This window comes from Elgaria multicarinata, chromosome 8 (genome assembly GCF_023053635.1).
Source record: "Elgaria multicarinata webbii isolate HBS135686 ecotype San Diego chromosome 8, rElgMul1.1.pri, whole genome shotgun sequence".
NCBI classification, from domain to species: Eukaryota; Metazoa; Chordata; class Lepidosauria; order Squamata; family Anguidae; genus Elgaria; species Elgaria multicarinata.
This window is the reverse complement of record NC_086178.1, coordinates 102,624,118-102,645,655: the sequence shown is the minus strand read 5'-3', so window position 1 is coordinate 102,645,655 and position 21,538 is coordinate 102,624,118. Positions and strand designations below refer to the sequence as shown.

Genomic DNA, 21,538 nt, shown 5'->3' with positions numbered 1-21,538 from the left:
TGTCTTTCATAATAATAAATGTGTACACCAGAAATTCCTCTTGTCCCCTTTCCCCTAATTAGACATTTAATCATGTTTGTTTGTTTTTTCAGGTCACTCCCCAATTACATATTACTTTCCTTCCCAGCCTCCTTTAATTCTTTCCCAATGTTGCAGAATTAAGTGGACAGCAGTCTTAATCTTGTCTCTACAAAGGCCTTGTTGTAAATTCGGTGAATGCTTTCCTTTTGCCATAATTCACAAATACGATTTGCAGTCGTGGGGTGTGGGGGTGGGGTGAGGAATGGGGATTCATTCATGGCATTCTTGTAAGGATTGCTTTTGTTGGGATTATGGCCCCAAAGCTTTTATATAAGAACAGGCATGTGTCTCCGCGTGGTTTGGCCCTTTAAGAAGGTCATGGTCTTAGGCTACTGGAAGAGAGAAGGAAAATTCAGTGAAAAGAAGGGATAAGGGTGGTTTGCAGGCTGTAGTGAAGAACCCAAAATAGGGGGCATTTTTATTGCAGATATGGTTACTTCTGCATATCCTGTTCCTGAAGGCTTCACTGAAGTAGAGGTGTTTGCTATTGGCACCGCCCTGCTGGTAGAAGGTAAGCTGGGGTAGATTACAGCACTTTAAAGATTCTCTCCTCATTATTTGATTATGCAATTTCAGAATAAAAATGGAATCAGAAACCATCTCAAAGGGAAATAACATGCACGTTAACCATCTCTATTTACCATGGACATCCATTTGGGGGGGGGGGTATCTGTCCTTGAAAAATCTGTTTATCTTTTGTAGAAAATGTCGGGTGGATTTTTAAAATGTTGCTAAGACACTGCACACCTGAGTCTTTCAGATCTCAAGTAAACTCCCTATCTTTGGTCTCTAGAAGACAGATATCTAAATTAGGGTGACCATATGAAAAGGAGGACAGGGCTCCTGCATCTTTAACAGTTGTATTGAAAAGGGAATTTCAGCAAGTGTCATTTGTATATATGGGGAACCTGGGGAAATTTCCTCTTCATCACAACAGTTAAAGCTACAGGTGCCCTGCCCTCTTTTAAATCTGATCACTCTAGTATAGGTCTTGCACCTTTAACTGTTGTGATGAAGATTGAATTTCATCAGGTTCTCCATATATATGCTGAAATTCTCATTTCTATGCAACTGTTAAAGATACAGGAGCCCTGTCCTCCTTTTCATATGGTCACCCTAAGTCTAAATGGTACCTGGTGCTTGCTTGCTTGCTTGCTTTTATCATTATTACTGTTAACAATAATAATAATAATTAATTTTGAAATTTTAGAAAATTAATACTCTATTCCTCCCCACCCCCACCCCAATGCGATTCTCCAGGCATTCAATAATTATAATAAATCCAGGCAGAAAAATACAGAATACATTATTCACTTGAACCAGAGAGACTGATATGCTACAGGCAGAGTGTTATGAAGTTGAGTGTTACCAACTCTACATGGTTTTAATTTTTGTGAACCGCCCAGAGAGCTTTGGCTATTAGGTGGTATAAAAATGTAATAAATAAATAAATTGATAACAATCCATAGCAAATGTACCATATTCTCTAATTCCTTTCGCCAGTTGTAACTTGTTTGTTCATTTTTCTGATAACGCAATCTTCCAAACCTGACTCCACCAAGCATCCAATGAAAATCTTCTTAGGTCTTTCCAAAATTGAGCAATGACCAGTCCAGCTGCCGCCACCAAAAATCCAGCCAATGGCTTAAAGGAGCAGTTTTTGTTATTTCCCAGAAATAGTCCTAACAGTGCTAACTCTGGTGCTCTGTCTGACTGCTGTCCAAGTATCTTATCAACCTGGTGCTTTCCAAATTGTAAGAAGCTCAATTAGAAAAAGAAGTTCCATAATTTAAAATGATGGTTGGATAGAGGGGTGAGAAAATAAAAGTGCTAGAGAGTTATGGCTGCCAGTGAGAAGGAACAGTATGATATTTTAAAATGGATCTTAGACTCCCTACTTGGAATTCAAGACTTTTGAGATGCCAACATCTGATTTTCTGGTTTTTGCCATTTAATCTCCCAAGACATGCTGTGGAATGTGGATACTCTTATGTAAGCATTAGTAATCCTACAGAGGACAAAACTGGTAATTGGACACTACTACTACCACTACCACTAGTCTTAATACTATGTTGTTGTTGTTGCTGCTGCTGCTGCTGTTACAACTACCTGCCTATTTGGTGGCTGCACTCGTCAGGAGATACCCTACTGGTGGTTTCCAATAAACCCCTTCAGTTTATTGCTCTTCCAAAAAGTTTTGGTGTAAAAATCAATTCACAGCTACCTGGGAATCTCAACAATGTTTCTGGCCTGCTGTTCCGGATTGCTGCAAATTGTTTTTTGCATTGAACTTTTGGGGGAAACAATAAACCCCTTGGGGGAATTCTCTGGATGATTTATATAAGTGGTTCGGAAGAAACACATAAGAGGCCAGGGGGGTATTTTCAGCTGCCCAACATGAGACGTTTTGCTGTTTCAACTTGGTTTTGATGAAGTACTGGAGATATAATCCAGAGAACTCATCAACAACTATAAACACCCTAGTAACAACTGCAACTGCTTTACTACAAACAACAGCTGTTATAATTCCATCCCACACTCAGTTTCTATAACAGTTCAATATACTTTTAGCATTACAGTTTGCTGCTTTTTTCCTTATAAGTCTAGCTTTACAGTGTTTTTTGGACATACCATGTGCTATTCACATTCTTACGTATTACTGTTGTGTTACGTTGCCTTGTCATTTTTTTTTACTAGTAATAACACCCATCCTATATATTCATGCAGCTCCTTTAGACTTTGTCTGTGGTTTGTTGCATTTGGGAGACCTTCTCCTTTGAGTTAGTTAGACCCAACATTCCTGTCACACACTTCATTATCCCAGCATGCAGGCTGGGATGGGGGAATTGGTCAGGGTTTGGGCTACCCAGTCTCTGATCCTTGTCCTATGCTAAGCCAAACTCTGTGAGTTGTAACCAATAATGGCATGCGACTTTAGCAAACCCACCCCAGTCTATCCATAGTTACAGCTCCCATACCCTGGTCCCACTCTGCAATGCTGACATAATAGCTCTTAATAATTGCTGATTTTCTTGGACTTTGGGACCTTTCACATACCAAACACAGGGACAACCTGGGGTTGCCACTGAAAGTACACAGAACAGAGAAATACAGAACATCCTGACTCCCTAATGCAGGGGTAGGCAACTATTTTGAGCCTGAGGGCATATTTGGCAATTAGGGTGACCCTAGGGAAAAGAGGACAGGGCTCTTGTATCTTTAACAGTTGTGTAGGAAAGGGAATTTCAGCAGGTGTCATTTGTATGCATGCAGCACCTGGTAAAATTCCCTCTTCATCACAACAGTTAAAGTGGCAGTAGGACAAGGTTCCTGCAGCTTTAACAGTTGTGCCCGCCTGCTTGAGGGCTCCATCGAAAAGCTAAGCTTTTTTTAAAAAAAAAAACCACCATGCTCACCCCTACCATCCCCAATGGAGGAGCTCTGTGCCCAATTCCTGGCTCCTCATATTTACTCACGACGAGCTGGGAAGAAACCGGGATGGCTGCCCACACATCCTGTGGTCTCGGGATGATCTTGAGACCACTGGAAATGTCGGGATTAAAGCCATCCCATTTATCTCGGGGAAGGGGAGAGATCATCCCTCCCTGCCCCTGGGATCCCCTGTGCATCATGTGGACACACAGGGATGATCCTGTGGTGATCCCCAGGATAAACACTCATCTAGCCATGCCCTGGGTGTGAACAAATCAAAGGAAAATATTTTGAAAGTATCAGAGGTTTTATTGATTGTTATTTTCCCAGTTTGTGCAAAGAGACCTGGGGAAAAAATAAGTTGTGCTATTTACAGAAAGAGGAAGCAATGTGGGTGGTATCAAGTGAACTAATAACCCTCTAACCATGATCTTCCTTCAAATAGTTTAGTTTAGGAGTTGATTTGGTTTCCAGTCTAGGGCAAATAACACAAACAGGTTGTTTTAGGGCTGGATTCCAGCTTCATCTGGCATTTGGTGACCATTGATCCTGTATATGCTGACTATATATAATTTAAATAGAAATGAGGTTAAAAAAGACCAAATTTACAGTGGCTCTTCCCATTAACAGGAGGACTGTGACCTGGCAGTCTATGTGCTTACTCAGGGCATGTCTACACCAGCCCTATATCCTGAGATCATCCCAGGATCGTTCCTGTGCATCCAAATGCCACACAGGTGATCCTGAGAGCAGGCAGGGATGATCCCTCCATTTTCCTGGGATAACCCTAAGGTGTAGAAAGGGCCTCAGTCTGCTGTCCCGGTGCTGACTGTTGATGGTCAGCTTTAAGGCCCAGCTCTTCCTTCTTAAAGTTCTTGATCTTTAACTGGACAACCTTAAACCAGACAACCTTTCAAACAGAGGATGCTACAAATAGAGGACAGTCCTTTGTAAAGAAGGATGCATGGCCAACCCAGTTTTTAATTTGACGAGGTTTATTTTGGAGAAAAATGCCTACCTGGACAGTCATATGAAATGTGCATGGTGCATAAATGAGAGAAATCCTTTTCTGGAGTAACGATCATTCTAAAACCATATAAGCATAAGTTTCCATATTCACAAAATACCTGTGGTAAGGATGATGAAAGCATTCTCTCTTCTTTTTTCTTTCATGGATGAGACAGTTTGTCGAACGCATGGCAGGTGGCTGCTGTCAGTTGCTTTATTAAGGGAATGTGGGAATAGGTCGCACTCTTCCCCATCGCCTTCGGTCAGTGTCCATGCAGGAACTGGCCCTTTAAGAAGAGAGCTGGCTTGGGCTTTTGGAAGAGGCAGAAATCCAGCCAAAAAGGGAACGAGGGGGAGACACTATCACAGAGAGTTTGCTAGTAGACGAGGCAGAGCCTAGCTTAGTCTAGCCTTACTGCTACAAAGATGGCAACATCACATCCTCTCCCAGAAGGTTTCTCTGAACTTGAAGTATTTGGTTTCGGCACGGTGATGATGGCCGAAGGTAAGCAGGAATGAGGTGTGGTGGGTTGGGAACAACCAGATCAGAGCTTCTCCTCCCTATTTCGGATTTTTGTTTTGTTTTGTTTCTTCGCTCAAGCAAAAATGATGAAGCATCTGAGCAGCAAACAAACACACACACACACACACACACACACACACACACACAACATTTGCAGTAGACCAGTATAGGCTTCGGGGTAAATGTTGTTACTATGGCTACACCATTGTTCATTATGCCTTTATAGAACAGGATAGAGGTTGCTTGCTAGTTACATGTTATGTAACTAGACTATTGAAGAGCACAAGTTAAGTTTGCTGTTCAAAGAATTTGGGGGGATAAAGATCTTTGTTATGTTTCTTCCATATGGACTTGAAAAGTGTTTTTGCATTTGGGAGCCAAGGTTCATACAGCTAGTTCATAGATCATACTGCTTATTCTATGATTAAATCTCGTCTCTTTCCAGTTTTGCTCATCTTTATTCAAAATCAGATGCAGGTTTATATAACAGAGTGCCTCAGATGTGGGCAGTGATAAGCAAGTGTCCAAAATAGGCAAAGGAATACATCATCACTCGATTTTAAGCATGTTTCACTTACAAAAGAAAACAGATCAGAAAAGTCCAGCTAAATGGGTTTCCCCCTTTTTTCCCCCACATAATTTTGCAAATCCTCAAATTGTCCACTGCTAGAGATTACTGTAAGAATTCCAATACACTTTGCAAGTGTATTCACATTCGTCGTAGCATAGCTGAATGTCCAAACTTCACAAAAAGTTGTGCTAGTAATAAATTAGCAGACTTACCATTAATCCTGCCTTGTCATCTTTTTTTCTCTATTTAACATTTTGTTTTTATTCTTTTGTGCTTCTGCAGAAACCTGTGAGCTTTGTACCAGTTTCATCTTTTACTATATTTTCTCTTGTTCATTAAAAAAAAACAGTTAATTTCCTCAGGATTTTTAAAAATGGGAACTGAAAAAAGGGGGCACAACTTGGTCAAAGTTTTCAATGCACTTTTGATTCCCATTGCACTAAAAATTCAGTGAATAAAAAACTTACATCTGTCCCAATCAAATCAACGCAAAGTGCTTAACTTCAGCTGTATTGTGATGGAAGGGTGATTTTTCTATGCATGTGACACTTTATGATGACTTGTACCAAGCCAAACATGAATGCTATTTATATATATATATATATATATATATATATATATATATATATGACCAAGAAGAACGCTTTGATTATTTGGCTAGGTTCAGTGAGGAAATGAGTTTGCAGATTGGTACATTTAAGCATAGTGATGTTGTTGTTGTTGTTGTTCAGGATTGTCCCCCTATGAAAGATCAATGTATGTCTTTTGTCCACCATTAAAATCTTGCAATAAATGTAGGTCATGATCTGTTCAAAGTTTAATTGATTTACACGGGAGAAAGCTTGGCTGCAATCCTATGCACAATTCTCAGGAGTAAGCCCCACTGAAAACAAGGCATGGGTAATATTGTGCTGAAAAGCCTAGGCATTGACTCTATCTTTTAAATTAATGGAACCTTAAAGTGTTTTGCTTTGGCTTCACCATGGGCTAGGTTATCATTGTCCATTAGCAATGGGATCCAGAATGGACGTTCTATGAGCACAAGGGCTCCTTCTGTTCAAGTAGCAGATTGAGAACCAGTGGAGGTTCCCCACTGGAAGAATGATGGGAAGACAATTCATTTCCACTGCAGTCTCCCATACTGCCTCTCATGCTGACCTTGATCAGTAGCAGATTTTTGAGAGGGCATTTGAGATCTAGAAAAATCACACACACACCCTTCCTCTGGCATTAGCAGACTCTGTAAATCTGTACAGAGGCAGCCTTCCCCAACCTAATACCATCCAGATATGTTGGACTGCAACTCCCATGATTCCCAGCCAGTCCAATGTAACATAATGGAAACTGCAGGCCCGGCTATCTGGAAGGCACCAGGATGGGGCTGGTCTAAGGTCATGCTAAAGCTGCAATGGTATGCACACTTCCATGAATTAAGTGGGGCTTGCCTCTGAATAACATGCATAAGATCAGACTGAATCAGTTGCAGTTCTTTACTTGACAGTGAGTTCCATTGAAAATGGATTGGATTGGGATGAATATGTGAAATATACAGCATTGAGACAGATGGCTTCAGAAAAGGAAAAGAAAGCTCACAGCCCTGCGTAGCCATGAAGATCCCTGGCCAGATCTCTGCCTGGAGTTTTATTTATGCAAAGTCTGTGCTCTGTGACCCTTCCTTCAGATCAATCCCAATATAAGAAAGCTACCTTTGTATCATAGACTGCGAGGAAATTAGGTTTGGAGTTTTTTCTCAAGCCAGAGTAGCATAGATTTTGGTCCAGAAAACATTTATTTTTATTCCTGGCCCCATCTCCTTTCCCCAACCAGCATTTTCCCAGCTTGTGTGTGTGTTTTTCCCCATTCTAAAAGGTTGGAATTACTATCCTAAGGCTTAGGAACTGGCAGTATGACCTTCAAGCTAAAGTAGGCTGTGTAACATAACATTTGTTTTTTCCCCATTTCTGATCACATAAATCTTAAATGAGTGCATATATTTTGTTCCTGAGAACATTCAAGAAAATATTTGGAAGTTGGCCATTTTTGTTGTAAGATCATGGAAATGTGAAGTCCCTGCATAGAGACAAAACTCAGTCTCTATGCAGGTTAACATTCCATTGGTCTTCTCTTGCATTATGTTGTACGTCTTTATGAAAGCCCATCTTTGACCAATAGTTATATCTTTTTCATCCTTTAAAAAGAAACAGCAATATAGATAGCTTGTGGATTTAGAATCGTAATCTTAATTCCAATATTTGGAATCGGTTACTGAAAGTAATGACAAAAAACTGAGGCCTTAGCTAGACCTAAGGATTATCCTAGGCAAATGGAGGGGTCGTCCCTGCCTGCTCCTGGTATCCCCTGTGTGTCATTTGGATGTACAGGGATGATCCCGGGACAATCCCAGGATATAGGCCTGTTCTAGCCATGGCTTGAGTGTCCCTTTTTGTAAACTCTACAGTCTTCCTGGAAGTCTGGTGAAGGAGCTAGAAAACGGCATTTTGATGCTAGCAACAAAGAAGTAGAAACGTAATCTGTTTAAACTTTTCTAGAAAGAAAACCCTGTTTTGAATCCATTGTAAAGGAATTCAACCATTTTTATGAAGTCTTATACAGTATATGAAAGATCATACTCCTGATTCTAATAAATTGCAGGTTATTAATCTACCAGCTGTAAATGAAGTTCAGATTGAATTGTTATCTTGGGAACAGCTGATGAAATGTTGTGTGCCTTTCAATCTATATCGACATGGAAAGCACCAAGACCACATGGCTCTCTAATAGGACTGTTAAGGCTATATTTGACTCCATTTTACATTCCACCTTAGAAGAAGCTTTCATTCTCCAGAGAAAGCTAGCATTTCTCTTTTATTACAACCCAAGAAGAAGTCACCAGAGTAGATTCCTTCTGTTATGATATCCCACATACAGTGATCCATGATTGTACAGGGTTCTCAGTCATGAGTACAGTTGTACATACATAGGGCTTGGTCTCACCTTCAGCTGAATGCATGGTGGGGCCATTGGATGCATGAAGGTCACCCAAATATTCTCTCTTAGCCTAGCTTAAAATATTTTAGTACTCTGTTGTTAGTCTTTTTATCTTTCCAACACACACACACACACACACACACACCCCTTTGTCTCAGTTCCTCATTAGTTGTGTGCTCCAATCTTTAGCTGTGAAAATCAAATGAAATTTAGACATAACTAGATATTCAAGGAAGGAAATTGCAGCTTTGTGCTGATGGTATTTCACTTGGTTTAATCCATTTTCCCCAGTTCTGAAACTGTTAGAATAAATAAATAAATAAATGCTTCCCTTGATCAGGATTTTTAATAAATTGGAACAAGTCAGTAATCATACTTATCAGCTGTAAGGAGATAGAACCTTTTCCACAAAGTTGGCCATTCCAGCTGAATTTTAGTGTTATTAAGTATTTGTTAATCATAACTGCTGGTCTGTCAAACATCATCACTGCTAACTTGGATCCATTGGCAGAGGATATTAAATCAGATTTAACTCTATGGCCCAAAACATCCATTTTCAATCTGGGTCACATAAGCATAATCTAAATGGCCATTTGACTTCACCTGGTTTATAATGAGGGCTGCCTCTAATAATTCTGTAGAGAATATTTTTGAAATTTGATCAGATACAGAATTCATGTGGAATACCTGAGAAAGAGATCCAATTGAGTATAACAAATTCCAGATTACCTTCAAGGAGGACTTGATTTTCCAGACTTATCTGGACAAATGAAACTACTCCTCTCAGGGATTCCACCTCTCAACAGAAAACCCCAGGCCTCTTTCCCCCTCTGTTATTTTCCAAATCATAAATCCCCCACCCAAGTTACTTGCCAATTGCCATACAAGGGGAAAAGATGTGTAAATTACAGGTATCTTGTCTTTTGTCCCATGCAGGGCAAATAACGAACTTGTGATGATTTAAACCAGGAAATCACTTATCTCCAATACCAAATCCTTAATCTGTCATGTTTCCCAAAACCTCCCGCCTTATTGGGAGACAATAAAGAGGTCTGCCTCATAATCCACAAATTTTATCAATTTACAAAAAATAGAACCTGGAATTGTACCATACTTTTTTGTGTTCCGATTATTGTGTTCAACTGAGCACAAGCGTACAACTCTGTTTTAGCATTTTTGTTTTATTGTTGTTTGGATCAAGTTTTTATTTAATTTCTATTATTTTAAGCTGCCTTGAGTGTCATTTTCTTGGTCAAAAGGTGGGGTACAAATCAAATCAATAAATACAAGGCAAAGCTATAAAACAATTGTATATGTATTTTTTTTTCCAGCATTGCTTGGATTCTCTCTGAATATGTTGACCATTGTCTCTTTCTGGAAAATCAGAGAACTTAGAACACCTGGTAACTTTTTGGTTCTCAACCTTGCATTGTCCGATTGTGGAATCTGCATCAACGCATTCATTGCAGCTTTCTCTAGTTTCTTAAGGTAGATGTTCTTTCTTTCTTAAGGTAATTTATGTCCTGCCTTTCCATTAAGAATAGAATGCACAAGGTGGCTAACAGCAAGTTATGTGATGTATGCATCTTTTTTCATCCTTGCCATAAAAAAAGTGTTTCTGGTGAATGAAAGTGATATTTGCACATAGCCTATATTGTAGCATACATTTGTATGCTACAATGTTTGGACATCCAGAATTCAAAATCTGTATAGTGAAAGCTTCCAATGCCATAGCTCAGTCTTTCCCAAACTGGTGCCCTCCAAATATTTTGATCTTCAACTCCTAGTATTCCTGACCATTGGTTATTCTAGCTAGGGTTGATGGGAGTTGAACTCCAAAATATCTAGAGGTTGGGTTGGGCTGCCATGGTTGGTCATTTCTTTGTCTATGGCAGGCTTCAGTGTGAAATCTCAGTATTCAAGGTATACTGACTCAGAGGATGGGGTAATACTATACTCTAGCACAGAGTTAGGTACTAACCCAAAGACATAGCATTAGAGGATTCAGTATCATTCTGGTGAACTGCAGCCAGGTTGGAAACCGACCAGGGAGGGAGCAGCACCTTACTAAAGATGCAGTAGGTTTCCTGCATCTGACCTGTCATCCATCAAAGATTCATCTTTCCTCCAACTGGACATATTTCTGATATCTGAAGCTGTTTTGGGAAAACTGAGTAAACATGGCATGGGAAGCCATTTGCAAAGCAGAATCCATAGGTCAGGGAAAGGACCCACTTCCCATCAGCTAATTCTCCCTGGCAAATACTTCCCTCTCCAAGCATTTTCCTTATGAGGATAGATATAGGATGACATCTAGTTCTGCCCCACACCTCCCAGCAAACTGTTATCCAGACTTCTCTTTTGTTTCCCATCTACCACCTTAAAATCATCCCTGGGGCATGGCTAGCTGAGGAAGGTGGAGGGCGATGATTTTGCAATTTTATGTTCGTGAGATCGTTGCCCTTGTCTACACACGGCGAGCAATGTCCCAGGGAGAAGAGGACGTTGCACCTGCCTTTTTTTTTTTATCGCAAAATGTGAGTTGTCTAAGAAAAAAACCCTCCCGCTCCCCCCACCCCACACCCAATGGGCACAGAGCTCCTGAGGATCTCCGTGCCCTGTGCCCTGTGCCCTGGTCCTGGCTCCTCATGGTTACTCGCGAGGAGCAGAGACATACCAGCGACAGTGGGCCACATGTTCTGCGGTCTCAGGATCATCCGGAGAACATGGAAAAATCAGGAAAAATGGATAGGGCAATATCCCAGGGCGAGGGAGGGCTCATCCCTCCCTGCTCCTGGGATGCACTGTGCATCATGTGGATGCACAGGGATGATCCCGGGGTGATCCCTGAGATAAGCCTTCGTCTAGCCATGCCCCTGATCATTCCGAATTAAAAAGAAAACATTATGTAATTTTAACCCTACGTAAATGTTGATGCCCACTTTGCCTTCTTACCATGATTGTGTCCAGGTCAATGCCCCTATTCTCCACTTCCCTGGAAGTTCCACTGTTTTCATTGATCTCTTTTCAGATATTGGCCCTATGGCTCAGATGGTTGTCAGATCCATGGGTTTCAAGGCTTTTTGACAGCACTGACTAGCATTAGCTCTGCTGCTGCGGTTGCCTGGGACCGATATCATCAGTACTGCTCTAGTAAGTACTCTTGCCTTATTATTATTATTTTTAAAGATATTTATAAACTAGTTATAAATATGTCAGTTTTGTCCTGATGTACAGAAATGAGATTTGTTGAAAAGTGGGGGAGGGGGGAAATGATATAGAAACATGACAAAGTATTTAAGAAAGTTTTCTATATGTTCTCATTCATGATGGAAAGTGGGATCTTGGGGCACAATCCATAGGACAGGAAGATGCATTATTTTTTAGGTATGTTTGGTTCCCAGCCTATCACAGCAGCACCAGTGCCACCAGGTAAGTCCGCTCACAAGCACACACCCTGCAGAAGTGACAGTGGGCACTGTAAGTGGGGTGGAGGCAGGGGCCCTTTCTACACCTAAGGGTTATCCCAGGAAAATGGAGAGATCATCCCTGCCTGCTCCTGGGATCCCCTGTGTATCATTTGGATGCACAAGAACAATCCCGGGATGAACCTGAGATATAGGGCTGGTGTAGTCATGCCCAGGGCATCAGCGGCTGTGGGCCCTATTGCGATGTGTGGACCTTGGAAAATGCCCCAGTATGCTGAGCGCTGACGCTGGGCCTGCAACTCCTACATGTGCTATGGATATTGACTCTTCTGAAGTGTACCTGCCCTCCATCCTTATCCTTTCTAATATTGTCAGTATCCTGAATATCTGCAAGGAATCACAGCACTCTCATTTGCGTGTACCTCTTACAACTGTCAAAGGCATATGGATATATATATATATATATATATATATATATATATATATATATGGGATGCTTGTATTAACATATATATTTGAATTGGAAATATTACTTTTCCCCCTCCTTATTTTTTATTTTTATTTTTCCCTTTGCCCTATATCCAGGGAGATGTTAATGATTACTGTATATTGATATGTTTTATGATATGACTTTCTTTCTTTTCTTTTTTGACTGTTTTATTACTGTTGTACTAAAACAAACTTTTTTAAAAAAATAATCACAAAACTCGCTTATAGTTTGACCTTTATACAGTATAGCGAGCAAACAGGTTCATTGTTGCAACGGCATTCAGCCCAGTATTAACTAGTGTTCAAAATATCCATGTAGTATTGCTCCATGGATATGTCCCCAGCCCGTCTGTTGACCCTTCTTTGGTACAATAAAAGCCACATGAAGATCCCTTTAAACAGTCATTTGGCCATTTCAGAACCGCTTCCCAGTGAGCGGCTCCCACGTGGCTAGGGTAGCATTTGAACCGTCCAGTGGGACCAGATCACATAGGTCTTTCCCACTGAATTAACAACCTGTTGCTTTTAGAAAAGGTGGCTCCCAAAGGACTATGGGTAACATTTAAAGGACTTCCCTTTGCTGGTTAAAACCAGCCGCAACAGTAGTGCTTTCACTGAAGCAAAGGCGCTTTGGAAAGCTTATAATGCAAGGTTATTTCCATAAGAGATTTACCATGGTTGGGGGGGGGGGGGGTTTCACCCTGTTCAGCTATTCTTGCTATTTACCCTTTTTGTACACCAGAACTCAAGATAAAATAAAACCTTCAGATAATTCATAGCCATGCTGTTGAAGATAAAACTGGCATTTAAATCCAATACACGGCAATTTAGCTTAAATTTATCGAACAGTGAATCTATACATGGTTAATAAAAGGAACTTTGAGCTTCATCCCACATACCTGTTCCTTCGAATTATCCCCTACAGCGCTAAGTTGTTGGCGTTGTTGCTGCTGCAGCGATCCTTTGCATACCAAGAAGTGGGTTTAAGGGGGGAAATGTAAAAAAAAAATCGTTAAAAAATCAATGAATGACCCAATCCAATTCAAATTTGGTATGCTTAAAGCTCTCCTTAATATCTATTACTGTGCCTATTTTGATGTCTTTATCATTAAAGCTTATGCAGATGTAAGCATTTGTTTAATTTTTCTTTGAAAACCTGTTCCTGTGCCCCAGTGGCCGCTTGGAAGATATGCTCGAAATCTGGTAGCTAAATCTTGCACTTCTTTTGGCTTTGTAGCGCAATTAAAGCAGGATGCATGGGAGTACTTCACAGATGGAAACCTTCTGAGTCCTTTGCACAAAATTCACAGTGATTGCACAGTATAACCCTGGTGTGATAAAGCTCTTTAACTTTACTGGTTGAAGAAAAAAATAACTCAATAGGTTTCCGTGTAAATTAAATCACTCCGTCTGCTATGAAGCATCAACTGTGTTGAGTGTCACCCTAAAATGGATCAGTCCTTATCGGGCTTCTTGGAGGAGATTTCACTCCCCTTAGACACACACACACACACACACACACACACACACACACACACATTTAAATATTTTTGTACTTCTGCAAACCTCAGGGTTCCCTTTCAAGACTGCTAATACCTCCTTCTTGTGCACAGATGCTTCCATTTTGGCTACATGAGAACCAGGGGAGGCTTTTGACTCCAATTTCAGTGGGGCTGTGAATCCATTCTGGGCTTCAGGTAGAACCAGCAAAACCTAAAGGAGTTTTTGACACAATTTCCCCTGAAATGGGTTCATAACCTTGGATAGAGTTCTGGCTGGTTCTGACTGAAACTCTGAATGGATTCACAGCCCCACCGAAATCAGAGCCACCAGCCTCCACTGATGAGAGCCGGCACTTGGATGTCTGTAATCTCTGTGGGTATATATGATAATTTACCATGAACTAGTGTGGAAAATAAATAGGATGTTTGGATGTGATGGTGTTGCAGAGGGAAATGGAAGTACAATTGCATTCATGCATCCAGTCGCTGCTCTCATTCAAAACACAACTTTTCACATTTCTCTAATGTGCAGGAAGTAAGCTGCAGTGGAGTTCAGTCATCTCCATGGCGATCTTCATCTGGCTTTTTGCAGGCTTTTGGTCTGCGATGCCACTTCTGGGATGGGGTGAATATGACTATGAGCCCCTAAGGACATGCTGCACGTTGGACTATACCAAAGGAGACCGGTGAGCTATGTCTAGCTGTGGTTGGTGCATTAGCATATATCTATGGCTTTTTGTAAAGGGAGACTCAACCAGCCGAAATGAATTTTACAGAGAAGTGTAATCTGCAGCCACCTCTGCAAGATTGTAATGGAAGAGCACCTGACAGCACCTCACCTCTCCACCACTAGCAGAGCCGGCCCTACCATGAGGCAGAGTGAGGCAATTGCCTCAGGAGTCAAAAGCTGGGAGATGGCAGCAAGGTATTTGTGGAGAGAGCTGTGTGCCACACAGTCCAAAGATAGCCTGCTGCCTTCAGCTGCAGTGGATGGTGCTGTCCTGTTTGTCAGTGTTGTCAAAAGGTTCAAAGAAGAGTCCTGCTGACTTTTGTATATGAAATGAGAGAGGACGCCATCTTGTTCTTCACCTCAGGCAGGAAAATGTTGTGGGCCAACCCTGGCCACTAGTTGGCATGCCTTAAAATTCAACTCTCCATCAAACGTTCTGTAGGAGACACTACACTTGCATTTGGCTAATGCTGCCATTACAGAGATGGCTGCAAACAGTACACATTTCAGTGAAGCACAACATAGGTTCACATAGGCAAGTTCATCACCTGATGATTCAAAACTTGATAGCTTTCAACTGATTGTGTAGACTGCTTCCATTGAAAAGGACTCCCTGCGATAGCTTCATTCACGCATGCAAGCCACCACTTGAGGATCAAGTGATGAGCAGGCCTTGCATTCATCTCCCCAAGGTCACCTCTATATAGTAGCACCTTCTTGGAGGTAGCTATGTGGTAATGAGGCACAGGCACACCATTATGCTTAGAATTCTTCGATAAGAGCAATCTGCTGTTGGTTGCAGCCATTCCCAATCCTGCTAAGCCAACCCCTTTCACTGAAGTTCTAAAGAGGTTCTACCACCACATATTTGGAAACCGTCTTTGCCATATAGAGCACTCAACACATAGCCACGACCTTCTTGGAGCCTTTGCTTTCTGCTTTGCTTACATCGCCTCTCTTCTCCATTAGCATTGGGAAATTGCAGTATTGCCCAATCTGCCCCACGTAACCCACACTTCCACCAATGTTTCTGCCATGTCTCCATCTCGCTCATACATCATGCAGCCCAGTATCAGAACTCTTCCTAAAAGTCTAGTATTGCATTGAACATGCATAGGTATTTTGCCACATCTTAGCATTACATTTTTTCATTTGAAATGTTTTTAATTGACTGTATATTTACACTGAATTATTTTGTTACATGGTTTATTTATATTTGTATGATTTTGTAATATTGATTATGGGCTTTTTTATTTTTATTTTGTGTAAGTTGCTTCAAGCCTTTTTTGGCAGTGGGGAAAGTGACACATAAATGAAATTAATGATGAATAAATCTAATGGAATGTACAATTTCAATTATGGCAAGTGGCTTTTAATATCAAATACATAGTTTTACATAATAGATTTCCATATCCCTTTTTTTCCAGAAATTATATCACTTACCTTATTCCCCTGGCTCTTTTCAATTTTGTGATCCCAGTTTTCATCATGCTGACAGCCTACCAATCCATAGATCACAAATTCAAGAAAACGGGACAATTCAGGGTAAGCAAACAACCCAAAGCAAAATTCCTTCAGAGCTTCTGAGCCGAGCTTTGGACACTGCTTTCTTTCCCACTCAAGAAACAATCCCCTGTAGCTTGATTATATAATGTGTTATGCTGAAGTAACAGCCTTTTAACTTATTTCATGGTCATCATGTTTTGAAATGCACTCAAAACCAGGCGGACATGAATTTAAACTGAGAGAAAGGGCCTTTTTGGCCATCAGGGTCTCTGCTCCCCACCCCACCTGTCAGGAAGATTCACACGACTGGACTAGAGAGATAGCACTGGACCAACCCAATATGTCAGAGATGGGGAACCACAGGCCCAGGGGCCAATTCTGGCCCTCCTGTGTCCCTATCCGGCCCTCCGAAATTACCCAGATGGCTATACACTCTTCTTCATGCCCACCTTCTTCCCCCCAACCACAGATCGTTTGGTAGTTTCCCACCATTTGTTTTCCTCCATTTTAGAAGGTTGAAATGCTTCTCCTAAGGGTTTGTTCCTGATACCAAGAGTGTTATGCTACAATATGCTGTGGGGGAGGGGTTGTGTGGCCCCACCCTTTTGTCTTTGGCCACTCCCACCACTGGAATACAGCCCCTAAGCACTTTGCCAAAATTGAATTTGAACCCTTGAGCTGAAAGAAGTTCTCCACTCTTGCAACAGGCCATATAGATGTGCGTTGGAATTCTGAAGGCACTGGGCTGTTCTAGAGAGCCCTCAAAGGGGGAGAAGGATACCCCCTACCTCAGAACCTCAGGACAATAATTTAGAGCAGGGGCCAGATGCACACCTCCTCACCCAACAGGGGGAGCTCATGGACGTTAGGGACGAGGGTGGCATACATGGACTCATCCTTCTTATGCTTCTTTGTGTGCCCAGAATAAGGTTCCCCTCTCATTGTGTTCACTTACACAGCGTAGAAAAGGAGTGGTAGTGGAGTAGAACCTTAAAGGAGGGAACTCTGCTATCAGTTGGCAAAGCCTAGAGATACTGGGCACCCACAGATTTTTGCGGGTCCCTCTCACGCTGTTGTCTGCCTCCTGCCCCTTCTAGGCTTCTTCGCGCCACAAAAAACACCCCAGGAGATCTGACTTATTTTACAGACAGAAGTTGTCACTAGCTCCTTCTGTGTGCAGGAGAAGCAGTGTGATCAAAATGGCCTACTGATTGGGCCACATGCATGTTGTTTACTTCCTCTTTCAAAAGAGGAAGTAATGAGGGACAAACGCACAGGCGGAGAAGTGACAGCAAGCAAATGTGATTTCCCCCTGTATGATGATACTCAAAGATTAAAAAAACAAATCTCAAATATTGTAACTGTGAAAATTCTCAAGGTGGTGCATTATTTGCACTCGGTAAACTCTCTTTCATTTTTGAATTTTGTAACTTTAATAAATATATATTATCATAAAAATGAAGAAACAATGTGTGTCAAAGTATTAGATACATTTCTTTCACCTGAATATGATTGACTAGTGTTGAACAAAAGGTGATTTGTTGGTTATACCTAATATTTTATATACAGTAGATCATAATATATACATACTCTCTTCTTCTTTTTCCCCAGTTTAATACTGGCTTGCCTGTGAAATCGTTGGTCATTTGCTGGGGTCCCTACTCACTTTTATGCTTCTACGCTGCACTTGAAAATGTGACTTTCATCTCACCCAAAATCCTAATGGTATGTAAAAACACTCTCAGCTAGTGAAATGCCAAAATCAATCCTCTGATTCCCAGAAAATGTTCTTCCCCTGTTAAACTGGCACTTTAGAATTTCCACTGTTCTCAGGGCACTTTAGAATTTCTGTAGAATTTCTTCTGGAGGTATTTTTGAGCTTACCTTATTGTGGAAAGGTGGCTGAGCTTGCCATGGGAGGCTTTTTTTCTTCTTCATTTATTTCTATCACACGTCTCTCCATCACTCTATAGCCTTCCCAGCTGTCCATACTTTCTGATCTGAAAAAGCCCTTCATGAGGAGTTCTCTCATGGTGTTTTTCCCTGGGCTTTAGTTAAAGTGTTGGCAGCATAGGCATGCACAAGGGGTATGTGGGGTGTGCCCAGGCACACCCTAATGTCTCAAGCAATAAGTGCCATACTGAGAGGGCATTTGAGCAGGGAGCCAGACGGGGATCTGGACACAGCTGTAGCTGCTCAAGTGTCCCCAAGGAGTCAAAACCAAGGAAAGTTCCTAGGCCAATCCACAAAGCTTTATTGCAAACAATTAACACTTCTGTAACACAAACTAGGCACCTTTATGGGAAAATCCCTCCTAGGTAACGCTATGGAAACTAAGCAAAACAATTGACCGCTCAAAGGAAAGAAAAGACTTTTCAAATGTCCCAAGCTTCAAGGTGGAGGAGGGATTTCTCACACAATCTCTCCAACTGTCTCCTTGCTGCTAATCTCACTGAACATTTTAACTTCCGGCGATTCCTAGCATCCAGTAATGTTTTGGAATGTTCACCCCCGGAAGTTGAGTCCCTGTCTCCTGAGAGCATAGGATCTGGCCTTGAGGAGACAGACTCCGGGAGGGGCGCATTTGCAGCTGGAGGCTCTTCGGTGTGAACTTCCTCCCCCACTGGCTTGGCATCTTCTGAATCAGAATGTGTTTCTGATGGACTCCCTGTGTCACCTGCTCCCAACACCGGAGCAGTAGGGGCATACATGATAGGAATGGTCCTCCAGCTGCCTTCTGGCTGCTTCGCCACTGTGCCGAAGTACTGCTGCCTCCAAGAGAGCACCATTGGTCTCAGAAGAAGGAGTGAAAAGGAATCATTCTGCTGGTAGCTTCTCTGCCGAGAGCTGTGCTTCAAAGAGGCCAAGAGGAGGGCCCTAAAGGCTAATTTTGCCTCATAAGCCCCTCCTCTGGCCATTGCCACCACAACGTCCCACCAGTGCTGGGGCTTGAGGAGCATCTCTTCATCCCCCCCCCCAACTGCAATGACCCTCCTGTGGTCAGGCTAGCCGAGCATAGAGTAGGGCATCAATGTATAGGGTTTAATAAATAAATGAATAAAAATAATGTCCTTTATGATTGAGTATTCAATAAATGTTCATCTTTTTTAAAAAAAAAAATCCTGGGTGAACACGGTAATGAAAGGTGCTGCACACACCTATGGTTGGAAGCCAGTGAGGCTGCGAACCACTAGAGAGAGTGTTGTACACTGAAAAACAGAGTACTGGCCACCTCATAACTAAGGCAAGTGCAAAAACCTCATGACCCACCCAGAAGAATTTGACCAACATGTTCACATTGGATTTTTCTTCTGAAAGAAATTATTTTTCTATCAAATTGTATAAGAATGGTTGCAGGGGAAATGTGGAATAATTTTTCAGTGTGACACTAGCCTGGGGCACATGAAGGTGTAGGATGCAAGCCAGCCCAAGTTAAGCCATTTATTCCAATGGCATAGTGTTTCCTCACATTCATCCCTTCCTACCTTTACTTCTCTCCCCTCACACCCTGTTATCTTCCCCAAATACTATCAATCAGGGATGTTCATATTTTGTTAAATCCATTCTGTGAGTGTTTCATGGATCATCAAATGTCTTTCATTCTGTTGTCTGCTCATTGATGGAATCGATTTTTTAAAAACCAGAATTTCATTCTACTTGTGTTATTTGGCATTGCTTAATACACACTTGCGCAAATGCACCAATGTGCAGTAGTTAATGTGACTTAATGCTAATGCACAATTGAGCTAATACAAGTTAGTGCAAATCTCACCACCTCCACCAAGTGAAAAACCTGTCCGGAAGTCCACAAAATCTGTTCTGCTGAGGAATCCACAGGTCAGATTCATAGAAATCCAAACTCATTTGAACCCACTGAAGATTTCTCTGATAACCCTTCCACCAAGTTTAGATTTTAAAACAGTTGGCAACAGGCAACTAATGAAACTTGATAAAGCACCATATACATCGATGGCACTCGATAAATAATAAGCATGATGACTTGGCCAGCTACAGAGCCCAGGCAAAAGCAAACACAGCTGACGTCCTGGGCAAGGTGACACATCCATGAGAAGTGCACAAAATGAAGAGCAGCCCATCCTTTGGCCAACCACCAAAGTCTGCAAGGGAAATTTCCCATGCTGGTTGGGGATGATGGACATTGCAGCCCAGCCTATCTTTAGGGCACCAGGCTGGAGAAGGCCAGTCTAAATGAAAGGTTGTTGATCATATCAGAAACGAAGATGTTACTGACCCCTTTGCATGTGACTCTACTCACTGCAGCCAATGTTGCTGATCTATCAGCCTTTGCACAGCTAAGAATGTATGGCCCCTGTTAAAAATTAGTTGCTGTTCAGTGTAACACCAACTGTTAAAATAATTAGTTCCTGTTCAGTGTACCACACCCAAACCAAATATATTTGTTTGGGAGAATTTGCCATATGGAAGCATCTGATGCTACTAAATGTTGTGCTTCTTAACAGATTCCTGCTGTTATTGCTAAGACCTCGCCAGCAATGAACGCCTTGGTCTACGCCCTGGGAAATGAGAACTACCGAGGGGGGATATGGCAATTTCTCACAGGGCAGAAGATCGAGAAAGCTGAAGTTGATAACAAAACTAAGTAATACCTTACAGCATTAAGCTAAAAGGGCCTCTTCACACATTACAATCTTTCAGTTAGTTGAGGGTTTTATAAAGTGTGCACTTAAAAAATGTAAAGTGTGAAGGTGACAAAGAAGTGTTTGACATGTATATCGTCTGGGTATGCTCATCAGAGAGCTAGGATTGACCTGAGTTATCAAACTCAGGTTGGTTGCTGTATAATGTGTGAAACGGCCCTAAAGAAAGGCAGACTATTGCGAGCAAGCTGTCTCAGAAACCATGTGCATTTATTGTAACTTAATTAATTGCGGTTCCACATTGGAAAGGTTTTGCATTGTCGGCCAGCAATTGTTGTATTACGGAAAAGATGCCACGCTGATCTAACTGTCAAACTTGTCTTTCAACCTGTCACGTGCTGTTTATCCAACCGGCTTCCTCAGACCCCTGCCAGTCAATGTGAGTCTCATTTTATATGTCACTGCTAATAAATTGCAAGCTGTGAGTGAAGTACCTTTTGGCGGGGGGCGGGGGGAAAGCAAAACGGAACAACAGACTTCAGAAAATAAACTGCAGGAAACACACATTGAAGGCATCCAGCGAGGCCTTGGCGGAAAAGATTTCCACTTGTCTTGTGCATATGGTATTTCTGGGTTATCGAGAGATTAAAGCAGTCTCCAG

The 21,538-nt window shown here is 41.7% G+C and overlaps 1 protein-coding gene across 1 annotated transcript; it reads left to right on the top strand.

Moving 5' to 3' along the window:
• The first annotated feature begins 4,890 nt into the window (after positions 1-4,890).
• RGR (retinal G protein coupled receptor) lies at positions 4,891-20,989 on the top strand. The gene is made up of 8 exons (XM_063133140.1): positions 4,891-5,026; positions 9,935-10,091; positions 10,812-10,820; positions 11,635-11,756; positions 14,555-14,708; positions 16,180-16,297; positions 17,870-17,983; positions 20,740-20,989. Exons 1-8 carry the CDS (start codon positions 4,948-4,950, stop codon positions 20,881-20,883), a joined length of 897 nt encoding a protein of 298 aa, XP_062989210.1. The 5' UTR covers positions 4,891-4,947; the 3' UTR covers positions 20,884-20,989.
• The last annotated feature ends 549 nt before the right edge of the window (positions 20,990-21,538 follow it).

Bases quoted from the DNA above. Each gene is read 5' to 3' on its own strand.
- RGR (XM_063133140.1), top strand. From the start codon at position 4,948: ATGGCAACATCACATCCTCTCCCAGAAGGTTTCTCTGAACTTGAAGTA. The intron at 14,709-16,179 runs GTGAGCTATGTC...CTTTTTTTCCAG, and splicing joins GACTATACCAAAGGAGACCG to AAATTATATCACTTACCTTA. The intron at 17,984-20,739 runs GTATGTAAAAAC...GCTTCTTAACAG, and splicing joins TCTCACCCAAAATCCTAATG to ATTCCTGCTGTTATTGCTAA.